This window comes from Ochlerotatus camptorhynchus, unplaced genomic scaffold (genome assembly GCF_037179485.1).
Source record: "Ochlerotatus camptorhynchus isolate MF236.1 unplaced genomic scaffold, CSIRO-AGI_Acam_v1.1 ptg000542l, whole genome shotgun sequence".
In the NCBI taxonomy this organism is placed as follows: Eukaryota; Metazoa; Arthropoda; class Insecta; order Diptera; family Culicidae; genus Ochlerotatus; species Ochlerotatus camptorhynchus.
This window is the reverse complement of record NW_027041025.1, coordinates 725,051-739,540: the sequence shown is the minus strand read 5'-3', so window position 1 is coordinate 739,540 and position 14,490 is coordinate 725,051. Positions and strand designations below refer to the sequence as shown.

The 14,490-nt window shown below is 37.4% G+C and overlaps 1 protein-coding gene across 1 annotated transcript; it reads left to right on the top strand.

The window, feature by feature from the left end:
- Nucleotides 1-11,495: 11,495 nt before the first annotated feature.
- On the top strand, nucleotides 11,496-12,652 carry LOC135713177 (microfibril-associated glycoprotein 4-like). Its single transcript, XM_065236290.1, has 3 exons — nucleotides 11,496-11,661; nucleotides 11,720-12,173; nucleotides 12,238-12,652. Exons 1-3 carry the CDS (start codon nucleotides 11,525-11,527, stop codon nucleotides 12,634-12,636), a joined length of 990 nt encoding a protein of 329 aa, XP_065092362.1. The 5' UTR covers nucleotides 11,496-11,524; the 3' UTR covers nucleotides 12,637-12,652.
- The last annotated feature ends 1,838 nt before the right edge of the window (nucleotides 12,653-14,490 follow it).

Genomic DNA, 14,490 nt, shown 5'->3' with positions numbered 1-14,490 from the left:
TTTGGAATCGGTGAACCGGTTCCGGAGATATGGCCGGAATAAGATCCGGTGAATATGGGCCTTCACGCTGGATTTAACGGAAAACGTATCAAAACCATCATGCGACACATCAAATTACTACAGAATTCAAAAATAAGATCAATGCAAGTCGTGTTAAGTGTTCCAGACCACATTGGACACACTTGGACATGTTCCGGGTACCCCGGGGAAGTTGTTTGAATATGAATTGAATTAAAACCCATTAAATCACATTAAAATACGATGATAAGGTGATTGGTAACCTCACCAAATAGACTACACCCGGATATATTCCGGGTACCCCCAGGCAGTGGCGTAGCGTCACTGGATGACACGGGGGTGGGGGGCTTGGTCACTGATAATGACAATAAAATAAATAAACTTGAATAAGTAAGAAGGGTCTGATCACACCATAGGTGGATAAATTCGGGTTTTTAAGTATATATACTGCTTCAAACTGAAAACGTTTGTCTATCTTCCAGCATCGATCATACGAACTCCAATAACTTATATGGATTTACAGGAATGATCAGGGAATGATTGCATAGTCCGTCATCCTATTATTTGAACATTCGGTAGTAACGACAAGGATGGTGTTTTAACAAATACTCTGCACTAATAACGTTGTTAAGTTACACCCTGATTAAAACCCGTAATATTATTCCCAGATCATCAAGAGCTGTTCCTGTTTTGTTTGAGTTAGTAGAACTACAAATATGCAAAAAATAAAGGAAAGAAACATGATCATCTCAGGTGAGTCTATGTACATGTACAGTGACCCGCAACGAAAAAAATCCACCAGAAACATTATCAACATGTTTACTCAAACCTAACTATAATAATCATAAAAAAAAACTTTTATGTGTTCTAATAATAAAGCAGGTATTAAGAAAAAGAATAGAATATGTTTTAATTCATTTGTTCAAAAATTCACTTTCTTATAACGTTTTGAAAGAAAAAATAATAAAAAATGATAAGACAAGAAAAAAAATCCACTTTGTAAATCCAACAAAAAAAAATCATCGCAATATCGATTTGCGACTTTTAGTACCCAGTGTGTCCACCATGAGCTTCAAGCACCTTCTGAAGACGTTTTGGCATGCTTTCCACCAAATTTTGCAGATGTAGATTGTCAATACTGCTCCAGGCTCGAGACAAGGCTGAAAAGTACGTAACACCAGTCTTATCAACCTTATTATCTAAAATTGCCCATAGATTTTCAATAGGGTTCAAATCTGGCACTGAAAATATAATTTAGTTTATACAACGAAATCAATCGTTTATTCTACAAATATATTCGTTGTTATCTGCAACAAAATAATTTCGTACAATGTATGAAGCTAGTTTCGTTTAAACTGTCACATTTGGTACTGATTTTATTTGGTATTGAAAACGAATACTTCGTATTATAAATACGAATTATTCGTGTGAAAAAATCCAAGGACTGCAAGTAGTACGAAACATTCGTATACTCACAAAAACCATATTCATACATTGTACAAAACAATACAAAGAGACACGAACATTTCGTCAGAAAATAAAATCATCTTTCTGATTGCTTATTCTATTTTTCTATTTGTTTTTTTATTAAATTAATCTAGATATACATATTCCTACATACACTTTTTTTTCAATTTCACTTTTCGCTTTCAAAATTTACGCGTACTTCTGACAATAATCTGACAAACATTCTACACCAAGATACAGATTCCTCCGCAGCTGCAGCACCGCCCGCTTCCAGTACGCACCGGATGAACAAGACATCAATTGTACATCCGCATTTAGATACCTTTTACTCTTCAAATCTGGGCACCAACACCTTGAACACATTATGCACCTGCTGCTTCTCCGGCAGTTAATAACAAGCCATTTCCATCGTCGGTTTGTGGCGATCCCCAGACCGGATTCATCGAAAATGTGTCCTAACCTGTAGTTCAGTGCTTCATCCGCTGACTTCTACTCGACCCGTTCGTGTACCTACAATCAGCACAGTCACGGTTTTAAATATCCAGTCTTCGTGCCACCAGAAACACTAAATATGGAAGAATATTGTTATAAATTTTGCACTAATTGAGCTATGTTGTGGTTTTTCTACTAACCTTAAGCTGATTATTAAAATTCATTCACTTCAGAATGGTGATTTCTCAAACAAAACTAATGTTTCTCAATACTGACAGGAGAAGGACAGAGAATGAAAATCGAACGCAAACGGAAACATCGATCGTTGCGAAATTTTTGTTTCTTCATGCATAATTTACGAAATTCTGTTCATGCAATGTAAGAATTATGTGTAATGTTTGGATAGTATCTCATGACATGCAATACGAATGTTTCGCATAATTAACGAAACAATTGTTCTATCTACGAAATCCATTTTTACGAAATGAGGTTGATAGAACTAACGAAAAAATATTTTCAGTGGGGCTTTGGGCAGGCCACTCCAATGGTTTGATCCGCTTGGATTTGAAGAAAGCCTTCGTATTTTTGGCAGTATGCTTCGGATCATTATCTTGTTGGAAGATGTAGTCCTTTCCTACTCGAGTTTTTGTCACGGATTCCTGGAGATTATCATTGATGATATCGATGTAGGCATCAGCATTCATTATGCCATTGATCCGTACTAAGTTTCCTACTCCAACCCATGCGAAACAGCCCCATCCCATTATGTTCCCACCGCCGTGTTTTACAGTAGGCTGAAGATGTCGATCCTGTAGGGTTTCATCTGGTTTTCTCCACACTCTCAATCGACGTTTTCGATTGAAGAGCTCGAACTTTGACTCGTCGGTCCACAAGACACGTTTCCAGAAATTCACCGATTTATTGATATACTTTTTAGCGAATTCAAGACGTGCTTTCTTATTCTTGGCATTGATGTACGGCAGCTTTCTTGCGAATTTGCTCTTCAAACCTTGTTCACTGATCCTGCGGCTGATTGTTCGATCGGATATCGAAAGCTGAAGGTTCTCCTTGCTCGACCTGATCGTTATTGAAGGGTTTTTCTTTATTTCCCGGATAATCATTGTATCAGTCCGATGATCCGTTTTGCGCACGCCTCCTCTACCTGTTCTGTCAGTCACGGATCCGATCTCCTGATATTTCGCCCAAATCTCCTGAAGTGCTCCCCGGCTAATGTTGTACTTTTTGCAGCAATTTTCCGTTGTGATACCTTGTTCTGGCAGTCTTTTACCACCAAATTTCGGATGGAAATTGAAATTTGTTTGCCAACCATGATTTTTCGGCGAGATTACACTATTTTCCGCGATAAGCAAGTGACGGACGACTTAAAATGGCGGCAAATGACGGAGTGTTGATGTTGACATATTTCAAAACTAATTCTGAGGGGTTTTTCAATGTTTAATTACAATTGGGAATAATTCGTCGATATGGAATCGATTTCTTGTGTCGAATTTACGAAATGGATTTTTTTTCTTGTCCTATCATTTTTTGTTGATTTTTTTCAAAACGTTACAAAAAAAGTGAATTTTCGAATAAATGAATTAAAACATCTTCTTTTCTTCTCTTAAATACCTGATTTATTATTAGAACACATAAAAGTACTTTTTTTGAGAAGTATGTTTAGGTTTGAGTAAACATTTTGATACTAACTCAGGTGGATTTTTTTCGTTGCGGGTCACTGTAGTTACGGACCTGCAGCATTTTGAACTACCTGCACATCCCTGTCAAATGGCCACCACGAATTTGGACAATTAAAGCTAACTCACATGTTCACATCATATCATCTTTCGAATGTGTTCACAATTGTCCTTAAATGCAATTATTAAGAAATAAATGATGATTTTTTATTTTGTTTTACAGCTTATTAGTTTCTTCGAAAAATTTTTCAATTATATATTACTTTTAAATCCATAAAACTCATGGATTTTCATGAACTAATGGCAGGGTTGTCGGTGTGCATTTTTCATTACGTGTTAGGTAGAATATTGGTAGTATGCGTTCAATTAACAAAGCGTTAATGGCAATGATTTTTCATTCCACTGACGAGACAAGCTGCGATGTCTGAAATAATTCTATGGTAGAAGCAACATGTACCATAATCATGGCTGACCAAAGTAATTAAAGTCATGAAAAATGCCGGGAATGCAAGTGATGCGGTAGGATATAAAAAAAGAAGTTTACAAATTTGTTTTGAACTTACACCGGTGAAACATATGTGACACATAACTCGATCAAAACTTTTCTCTCGTTGACTGAGTTGCTGCGATACATATTGACATGTTAACAACGATATTCATCATTGAGCAGCGCGAGTAACTCAGAGCTACTCAAAATTTGCCTTAAAATTACTCTTGATTTAAAGCTGTCTGGTCCCTAGGTCTGAGGTCACTTGTCCGCCATTTTTGTTGGTTTTTTTTTTGACGTTGAACTACGTCTTTGTCGACTATACTGGGGTACAAATGAAAAAAATATGTGTTAGGTTTTGAACGCTTGTAACTTTGTCATTTATAGATTAAATTAAAATCCAAATACGCCATTCGATAGGATATTACTTAACAAATCTGCTGAGATGAATACTTTTCCAATGTTTAATCAAAAACCTGTTGAAAATACGCACATGAAAATTTTATTACTGTTTTTATGAACTAAACTTTTTCCCCAAACCCAGTCATCATAAACGAATACCACTTGGTTGCACATCATTCTGCTTGAACCTGAAAAGATATAAAACAGCGCTGCTTTCCTGCCTCTGCTCAACATGGGCATGAACCATCATTAGCTGCTTGAACGTCAAGCAGTACAGTTCGGTCTTTGCTCGCTCTGTCGAGTTGTTCGATTAACCTATAGTTTGTTACAAACGTTCGCAGATATACTGCACGTCGCGTCGTCAGTAGTGTCGGTCGCATCGCGTGATGGGAAGACAGCGCTCCCGGAGCAGACTTCGTGATCAAGCGGAGAAGAAGAACAGCGGTGAGGGTAGCTCGGTACCTACCTCAAAAAGGTACGCTACTCTTCCCACCGATGTTGAAAATACCAACCCAGTCCCGGTGAAGCGGACGAAAAAGAGGAAGAAGAATCAAGGACAGTCCGATGGTACGAGCGGACGCGACGATGTTACCGCGACGAACGCCAGCGACATCGGTGATTTCGGCGACGCCGTTGAAACCGAGAATTCTGCCGGCCCGAGTGCGGCGAAAATCAAGCTTCCTCCACTGGTGGTGAAGCAAGTACCACTCAACGATTGGCGATCTCTCAACGCTGGGCGTTGCAGCTGAGTTTAAGCTCGGCAGGATCGGCACCAAGGTGATGCTGCGAACAAAAGCGGAGTACGAAGTGGCCGTGAAATATCTGAAGGATTCCAAGGCGGAATTCTTCACGCACGACATCCCCGGTGAGAAGCCCTTCAAGGTAGTCATCAGGGGTCTACCAAACTTCGACCCCAAGATGGTTGAAGCTGAAATCAACCGGTACAAGCTAGCCCCAATCGCTGTATTCCGAATGACAAGGAGAGACGAAAACGTGAAGACGTACCCGGATTGCCTCTTCCTGGTGCACTTCCAGAAAGAGACGGTGACTCTCAATGCGCTGCAAGCCATCCGATCGATCTACTCCATCATCGTACGATGGGAGCCATACCGTGGCGGCCATCGTGACGTAACGCACTGCCAGCGGTGCCTCAATTTTGGACACGGTACCCACAACTGCAACATCAAGCCACGCTGCAGCAACTGCGCTCGAGAACACGCCACTTCCAACTGCCCTGCGGATGGAGCCGTGGCGTTAAAATGCGCCAACTGTGGTGGTGCATATCAAGGTTCCGACAGACAGTGCTCCAAACGCGAGGACTTCAAACGCATCCGAAAACAGGTGGCAACTAACTACCAACCAGAAAGTTTGATTCAATTAATATTTTACCCGCTTACTGCCACTGCCCAGAGAGACAAAACATTCAAATTTGAGAAAAAAATCATTTACGAAATTTTGATGTAAGTGACTGTAAAACATATCTAGTGCAATTAGATTAACATCCGAAGTCCATCCTATTTACATATTCTGCACAAAAGATACGTTCTGCCCCGCCCCATTCATAAAAAAACGGCGGGAAAACCTGGCAGGGGCGAGGCTTAACCAGCATTTTTTTGTGCAGAATATGTTAAAAAGGAGGGATTTCGTATGTATTTTTTGTGCAGAATACGTAAAGAATGAGGGACGTCGGATGTTAACTTATATGCATATGCCGTGCATCATAGAAAAATAAGCTCTATCTACTGTTTACAATTAGTCCAATTACTCAGGACTCAGGAGTGCTTGGGTGATTACGAACCCGCGTTTCAATAAAATCCTATTTTGAGAACATTATTCATTCTTTAGTATTAATAGAAACTAGTATGTTAGACTTTTTCACCAAACACACATTTTTCATGTCCATATGTTATATTCATAGAAAAACAGGCATACATTTAGGCGCAGTGCGAAAATGACATAAATAGGTCCAACAAAAATCCATTGCCCTACACCGGGGCTAGTTGAAACGCGTAGGGAAGTTGAAACGGTAGATGTATCTCTTAGCGGAAGTGAATAATCACTGAGATTATTTCTTATATAGCAGTTTGCGGTAGTACACAATGCCTCTCAAAAATATATACAGTGAATATTCACTTCCGCTAAGAGATGCACGCACCGTTTCAACTTACCCCGGTGTACCTTAACTATGATGCTTGCTATCAAAACATTGAACGGATGGAGATGTCACTGAAGCTATCTAGTGCCATACCATCCAGCATCTACTAATTTGTAGTACAGAAAGCCATCCAGTACCATACCATCCAGAAAGCAACATAAATAAACTATTGCATACTTCACGGAGTAAATGGTGCAATTGTGCTAAATTAACTTTTAAATCAAAATTTACAACCATTAATGATATTACATATAATTTAACCATGTATGGTGGGAAAACCAGTGACAAACCATTCCAGTTCTTCACCTAGAATATTCTAGAATATCTAAACAAGACATTTAAACATTAAGACATCTTGGCTAATTGTTTTGAAATTGTTTGATTGACTTTTTTTATTTCAAAGAGGAGTTCTTCAAAGAAATTTGAAATTTTTTCTACAAATACTTGCTGGATGGGAATACTGAGTCAAATATAAATAAAGTGATTTATTCAGAGTATTCAGTAATATCTTAAGAAGACATTTGCATGCTTAAACATCATGGCTAATTGTTTTGAAATAGTTTGATTGATTTTTTTTACTTCAAAAAGGAGTTCTTCAAAGAAATTTTCATATTATTTTAAAATACTTGCTGGATGGGAATACTGAGTCAAATATAATTAAAGTGATTTATTCAGAGTATTCAGTAATATCTTAAGAAGACATTTGTATACTTAAACATCATGGCTAATTGTTTTGAAATTGTCTGATTGATTTATTTTTACATCAAAGAAATTACTTACTTACTTTTGGCTTCCCGCAGTATAGGACCTAGTTGGGTGAAATTATCTTAATTTTTGGTACGTTCTTTGTATCGTGTTTATCACGTGATATAGGCCGATAGGCTGTTGTATGAACGGGATATTGCCATAGAGGTAACTCTAAGACCACAAGGTCCCGAAGAAACGTGCTCAACTTTTTGGGTCAGCTCTGGTACTCTCTTCGGTCCCAAGCTAATCGATGTGTCCCTCGAAACATAGGAAAATCCACTAACCCCTCATTTAATCTGTCAAACTTTCATAGCGAATCAAATCAAACATTGTGTAGTAGTAGAATTTTGACTAGCATGGGACAAACATTTTCAAATTTCTTTGAAGAACTCCTCTTTGAAGTAAAAAAATCAATCAAACAATTTCAAAACAATTAGCCATGATGTTTAAGTATGCAAATGTCATCTTAAGATATTACGGAATACTCTGAATAAATCACTTTAATTATATTTGACTCAGTATTCCCATCCAGCAAGTATTTGTAGAAAAATTTTCAAATTTCTTTGAGGAACTCCTCTTTGAAGTAAAAAAAATCAATCAAACAATTTCAAAAAAATTAGCCAAGATGTCTTAATGTTTAAATGTCTTGTTTAGATATTCTAGAATATTCTAGGTGAAGAACTGGAATGGTTTGTCACTGGTTTTCCCACCTTACATGGTTAAATTATATGTAATATCATTAATGGTTGTAAATTTTGATTTAAAAGTGAATTTAGCACAATTGCTCCATTTACGCCGTGAAGTATACAATAGTTGATTTATGATGCATTCTGGATGGTATGATACTGGATGGCTTCCTGTACTACAAATTAGTAAATGCTGGATGGTATGGTACTGGATAACTTCAGTGACATCAGATGGAGAACCTGTATACGAGCTTTTGCTCTGACTTTGAAATTCAATAACTGAATCCCACTAATTTCCAATTGATGTTGTACTAAGCATCTACTTTTTGGAAACCAAACGTTTGGTTTGAGAAAAGTCTCAGTATTCTATTTTGCATGATTCTACTGAAGTACATAATGATGATGCATGATAATTTTATGTTGGGGTTGTCCTCTAAATTGGAGAACAAAGAGGTGCTTATACCCGGTACATCGCTGACATATGAACCAACATTTTGTTCAGTATTTAAAATACCGTCTTCTGAAAAACAACTGCCTGTTGCGTTATCATAAAATGCAACCTTCACTCTCTTCTCTGCTTCAGAGACCTTATTTAATACTAATGATGGAGCTACTGAAATAAAGTATTTTTTGGGTATTGTTTTATCCCACAACATGTATGTCGTTTTTGTGTACCATACTGAGGTGCAAATCAACAAAAAATGTGAGAAAAAATAGTGTCAGTTCCTATTGTAGTCGATGGCGATGTCGAATTTAGTGCACATTGATCACAACAAAATAGCTATTCATTGATCAATCCAATGCAGTTATGTAGGGAAAATTCTGTCAGTTTTTAACCATTACACTAAATTCAAATATATCATGCGTAAGATGAACGGTGGTCTGATTATGATAACATGAATTGTCACAAGTTTTGAACCATAGCCGAAAAATTGAAATAGGGTATACGTCCCTAACCTCGGTCTAATATGCAGCCATCGATTACGTTTTTAATCATAACTCATCAATTAATTTACCTGCAAACGATATTCTACTGCTAAATGGTATGCTTAGATATGCTTATTATGTCGTTTGCTACCAGAAACCACGAAAAGTTGAAAAACTTACTTTTTTTGAGACAATAACTCACCAGGGAAATGTATGTAATATGGGTCTATTGTCCCCAAATTGGGTCTATTTATGGATGCAACTTCGTCCTATCTTGTTTGATCCTCAAAAAAACGCTCTTGGTAACGTTTTCTGATGTATATTTTTTTATCACTATCACTGTTAACTTAATGCTCTTCATTCCTCAAAACATTTCACAGAGAAAATTTTACGAAAACTACATTAAATCACTCAAATTAAAAATTAAAAATTAAAAATTTCGCTTATCGTCTTTCGACCGCAGAATAGTGAAATCAAAACATTGTGATGTTCATTATACAGGTTTGGCAGAAAAAATCTTCCTTCCTGTTCGTTCCTTATCATCCAAATGCAAACCACATTGTTGACGTTACTCTTATTGCTATATGCTGTCAAATGAATTTCATGGGCCATAGTTAGGAACATAGAAAAGAAATGTGTCCCTAAAGTTGGGTCCATGATTTACTTGTGAAAACGTTGTTAAACAATTAAAAGAAACATAAAATATTCAAACAGCAACTGTAAGTTTTACGTCTAGTGTGTATTATCAGGTAATTCCATTCAATAAATGCCATAATCAGGCCATTTGATGATCGTCAGTCAACCTTCCCATCTTAACCTTATAAGTCATGGCGGCTAAAAACTCCGAACAGAGTGATATTCTCAACCAGTTTTATTACTTACGAGAGCTGAAAATGTATTGAAATGTTGTGATATAAATTGATTTGTGTGTGGTACACATTTATGAACCATCAGTGATCAATATTTTCCTTATTTTTTGTGTAATATTCCTTAATTAATTATTTATTTGCGTGATAGGCCGAATGAAAGGACTAGACCCACATTACATACCGTAACCCTACATGAAATATTTAAGATAAAGTATGATAGTTAAAAATGCATGACTTTCATCAATTTCATATACTGCGGTCGTGTCTAGGAAACAACCCTTTAATTTTATTTTGCCTTCTTTGCAATAGCTGAGTTCGGTGCTGGTCTTATATTGCAACCCCACAAAAGTCACACCATTTGCTGGCAAAGACGTTTGCACGTTTGAGGCAATTTCTAATCATTAAGCAAACACATTGTTCGGAAATTATGATTCGACCGTAAATATTTGAACAAGAATCTACACAAGTCCGATGGTTTTACAGTTTGACACCAGTAAAGAAGCGTAAGTTTGAACGGTATGTTTGACCGTGAATGCATCATGTGTTTATGAGCGGCTAACAGGTTTAACGAAAAAGACAAATTTCAAGCATGAGAAATGGTGAAAAAACCATAAAAACATACACAACCGAGCCATGACGGTGGCGCTATGTACGTTCAATTGTTTCAATCGGTCAATGTCATGACAGGTGTTTGGATTGTCGATGTCTTGTTGGTGCCGAATTTTCTAATTTTGAATACAAAACATATCACTTATTAGTAATCGGGACATTTTAATGACCACCATAAAAATGTGCCGCGAAATTTTCGAAGCTTACGTTGTTGACAGACAGTTGATGCAAGTTGATTTCAAATATTTCGTAAGCGACAAAATGTGTAAACAGATACAGTACCTGTGTATATTAATCGTCTAGAGTTGACATATTCGGTACAAGAATGGCCGTTTATGCGAATGGGTTTATCAAATTGTCAATATAGTTCTATGGAGAATGAAGACTGATGTCTCCGAGTACAGATTATTACCCGTCGTGTTTTTTTTAACACAGATGAAGTGATGCACTTAATTTCATTGAAATTCGAGGGAATAATTACCGCAAATTAATCATGGATCTCGAAAAAACTTACTTGCAGATATTTATGTGTGATGTGTTATCACAAATGACGTGAAAATTGAGGATGGCGGTGAAAATTTAAGCAGTGACCCAAAAACTGACAAGCGAAATCGTAGAACCATAAGTGATCGAATGAGGAAACCTTACATTCCATTGCCGGCAATCTATCACTCAAATTAGAAACAAATTCTTTAAACTTTAATCGCTCTTCGGCTCACTGTCAACCATCAAGCTGTCAAGTTTGCACCATACTGACTTAGGCTATCTGAGGCCCCCTGTTACAATCTTTGGAATCTTTAATAATTTGATTCTCTTGTCAGAACCTCACTTTGTTGTCTGAATTTCTTTTATTACGTCATTTTGACACATTTATTGCATTTAGCCAGAGGAATCCCCGCAGTGCAGCACCCACTGGTGAATCCCCACACGAGCGGTATAAAAAGGACCAGTTCAATGATGCCTTCTATCAGTTGTGTTGAATCGCCTGACAGAACAGTTTGATCAAGTGCTAATATTATAACGCAAAAAAAATGACTAAAACTCTTTGTTTCGGAACTTTCTTGTTCTTGTTCTTGGTGCCACTCATTCCAGCTCAGGAGAAACAAGCATCTTGTAGCACATTTGGATATGAACTGCTCGCAGCCCGTTTGGACGCTCTCGAGAATGTGTAAGAAGTTGTTTTCCTGCTGATAAGATTTAATGTTAACACAATACTTATCTTGCAGTGCAATGAAGTCTCAGCTCAAATCAACGGGAGACATTCAAAATCTACGCAATGATGTTCAAGAATTAACTAGAAATATTCAGTCTTCGATGTGGATACACTCTGGAGAGATCATTCGAGAAGGTAATGGGTTGACGGTTTCAGGTTGGTACGATTCTGTATGTTATGAATTATTAGTATTAAATAGGCAAACTAAATGTTTATCATTAGGACTCCCTCGGTCGTGCAGTGAAGTGCTATCTAGAAAATCAGGCATCCATCGACTGGCTGTATCACGTGGAATCAAAACAACATTCGATGTTTATTGTGACCAAGAGTTTGAAGGTGGTGGCTGGCTTGTGTTCCAAAACCGCTTCAATGGTGCAGTAAATTTCTATCGTCCTTGGGCCGAATACAAGGAAGGCTTCGGATCATTAGATGGAGAATTCTGGTTGGGACTTGATAAACTGCATGAGGTAGATGAAAGTTCATTGCGTAAGTTTGAATTTAATTATCAAATATTATTTTGCTCATTTCTAGATAACTTATTCCGCCCAGTATGAATTGGCCATTGTAGTGGAAGGTTTTGATGGAGACAAAGCAGTTGCTCGATATTCCGAGTTTGCAATCGGAAGCGAAGTGGAGTTTTACAATTTGAGTAAACTTGGAACATACAGCGGGACAGCCAATGATAGTCTGACCTACCACTCTGGTGTTAATTTTTCAACATTTGATCGAGATAACGATGAACACGACTCGAATTGCGCTTTGACCTATATTGGAGCATGGTGGTACAAAGCGTGTCACTACAGCAATTTAAATTCACGTTACGGATCGCAAGGACTACCAAATCGTATTGTGGTCTGGCGTAAATGGAAGGGGGACTCGTATGCGTTGAAAAAGACCCGAATGATGATCAGGCAGAAATCATTATCATAGTTAGCACGTTGATTACCAGTATTAAGGATTACAAATCGAATTTGAAGTAACTGTTCGAAATAGCAATACAAATGATAGCGAATTTGGCAGAATAATAGGACAACAATTTATATCACGCCCAACTAACCAATCGCACCAAATCCAAAACTGATACAGTGTTGATGTTCGATTTCTTTTTTGAAGTTAACAGTGTTCTACCAGTTAAGGGGTCTCCCTTATCTCAGTTGGTAAAGATACAACTATAAAGAAATGCCATGCTGGAGGCGGCTGGGTTCGATTTCCGGTTTGGTCTTTCCTGGGTATCGAGTATGATTGTATTTGGAAAAATTGTAAAGGCTTAGAAAGCTATCAATTAACAACTGTGGAAGTACTTAAAGAACACTAAGTTTAAAGCCGACGTAAAGTCGCAGGAGGGGCGTAAAAATGCCAAAAGAAGTGTTCTACCAGAGCTGAATTCACCTTGAACTTGATCTTTGATCAAGGGGCCTCCAAAACTAATGATAATTTCGAATATACTTCCAGCAGTAAGCACACTCTAAAAAGCAATTTCATCAATATTATCCTCGATGTTTGATTTCGGACGAACCGTGATTTTTAGAGCGTCCTTATACTTTGATATACATATAACATTTTTCATCTCACTCACCATTTTTCATGTCGTGAAACATATTTAAGGTAGTGCAAGATATTTCATTAATTAAATTGGAACGCATTCAATATCGTTGTTTACGTATTGCCCTTGGCTGTATGCATTCAACACATAATATGAGCCTAGAGGTTCTAGTGGGAGTAAAACCCCGTGTAGAGCCGTTTCTGGGAGCTCTTATTAAGAATATTGACTAAATGTAGTGTCAACACAGTCCGCATCGTGCTCTCTTGCCGTGCGGATCTATTTGCTTTTTGCTGAAGGAAGTGTTACTACTACCTAAAGCTACAACAAATTTAAACAGCACTTTTCAGTGCTCAATATACCTGCAAATTTTCTATCTTGTTTGACTCTTATTTCTCTTTGATCCTTGATTGGACCCTACCCGAAGTAATCCTGCTTGGATATCGATTTGGAAAATTCCTCTTCGATCCTTCAGATTCTTATAGTAATCTGCTTGGAAGTCGATTTGGATAAATTTTGATCTCTTGATCCCCCTTCTGATGAAATTAATTTGATTTGCTCACAGATGATGAGAATGAGAAAAATTCTAGTAAACTTTTCCGGCTTATTGCCAAAAAGGAATGCCGTGTATTGGCTGAAACCTTGGACGGATTCAAATGTCTTCTTACTTACAACCAGGCATGGAAAATCATTTGCATTCATTTCATACATTCAATTGCCTCTAACTTGTTTCATCAACAGTAATCCGCAAAATGATGTATAGAGCTTTTGTAGGTTTTGTTATTAGCTACAAGTTTTGATCATCACTCAAATCTGTATCTCTTATGCATCACGAACTAGAGCGGGCAGAACTTGTTACTGTTTTTCAGTGAATGTAAAATACATTCACTGAAAAACAGTAGTGGTTTCTGTTCGATCTGCTTCGTCATGCATAAGAGAAACGGATTTGACTTGTTAACAAAAGTTGTAGCTAATAACAAAACCTACAAAAGCTCTATACATCATTTTGCGAAATGTTGTTGAAGAAAAAAGTTAGAGGCAAATGAATGTAAATGAATGCACGAAATGAATGCAAATGATTTTCCATGCCTGCTTACAACACCAAAACTGAACATGTGTTCAAGGTTGTAATTTTTCATGTCTCGTCACCTTCCCACTCTTCTTCAACTTTTGTTTGGCAATTACCCAATATTTCTCAATTGGCGGAATTGAGGACAGTAGGGTAGATTGATGTTCTTTTCGAA

Coding starts and splice junctions, on each gene's coding strand:
- LOC135713177 (XM_065236290.1), top strand. CDS start 11,525: ATGACTAAAACTCTTTGTTTCGGAACTTTCTTGTTCTTGTTCTTGGTG. Junction 11,662..11,719: donor TTGGACGCTCTCGAGAATGT/GTAAGAAGTTGT, acceptor CTTATCTTGCAG/TGCAATGAAGTCTCAGCTCA. Junction 12,174..12,237: donor GACTTGATAAACTGCATGAG/GTAGATGAAAGT, acceptor GCTCATTTCTAG/ATAACTTATTCCGCCCAGTA.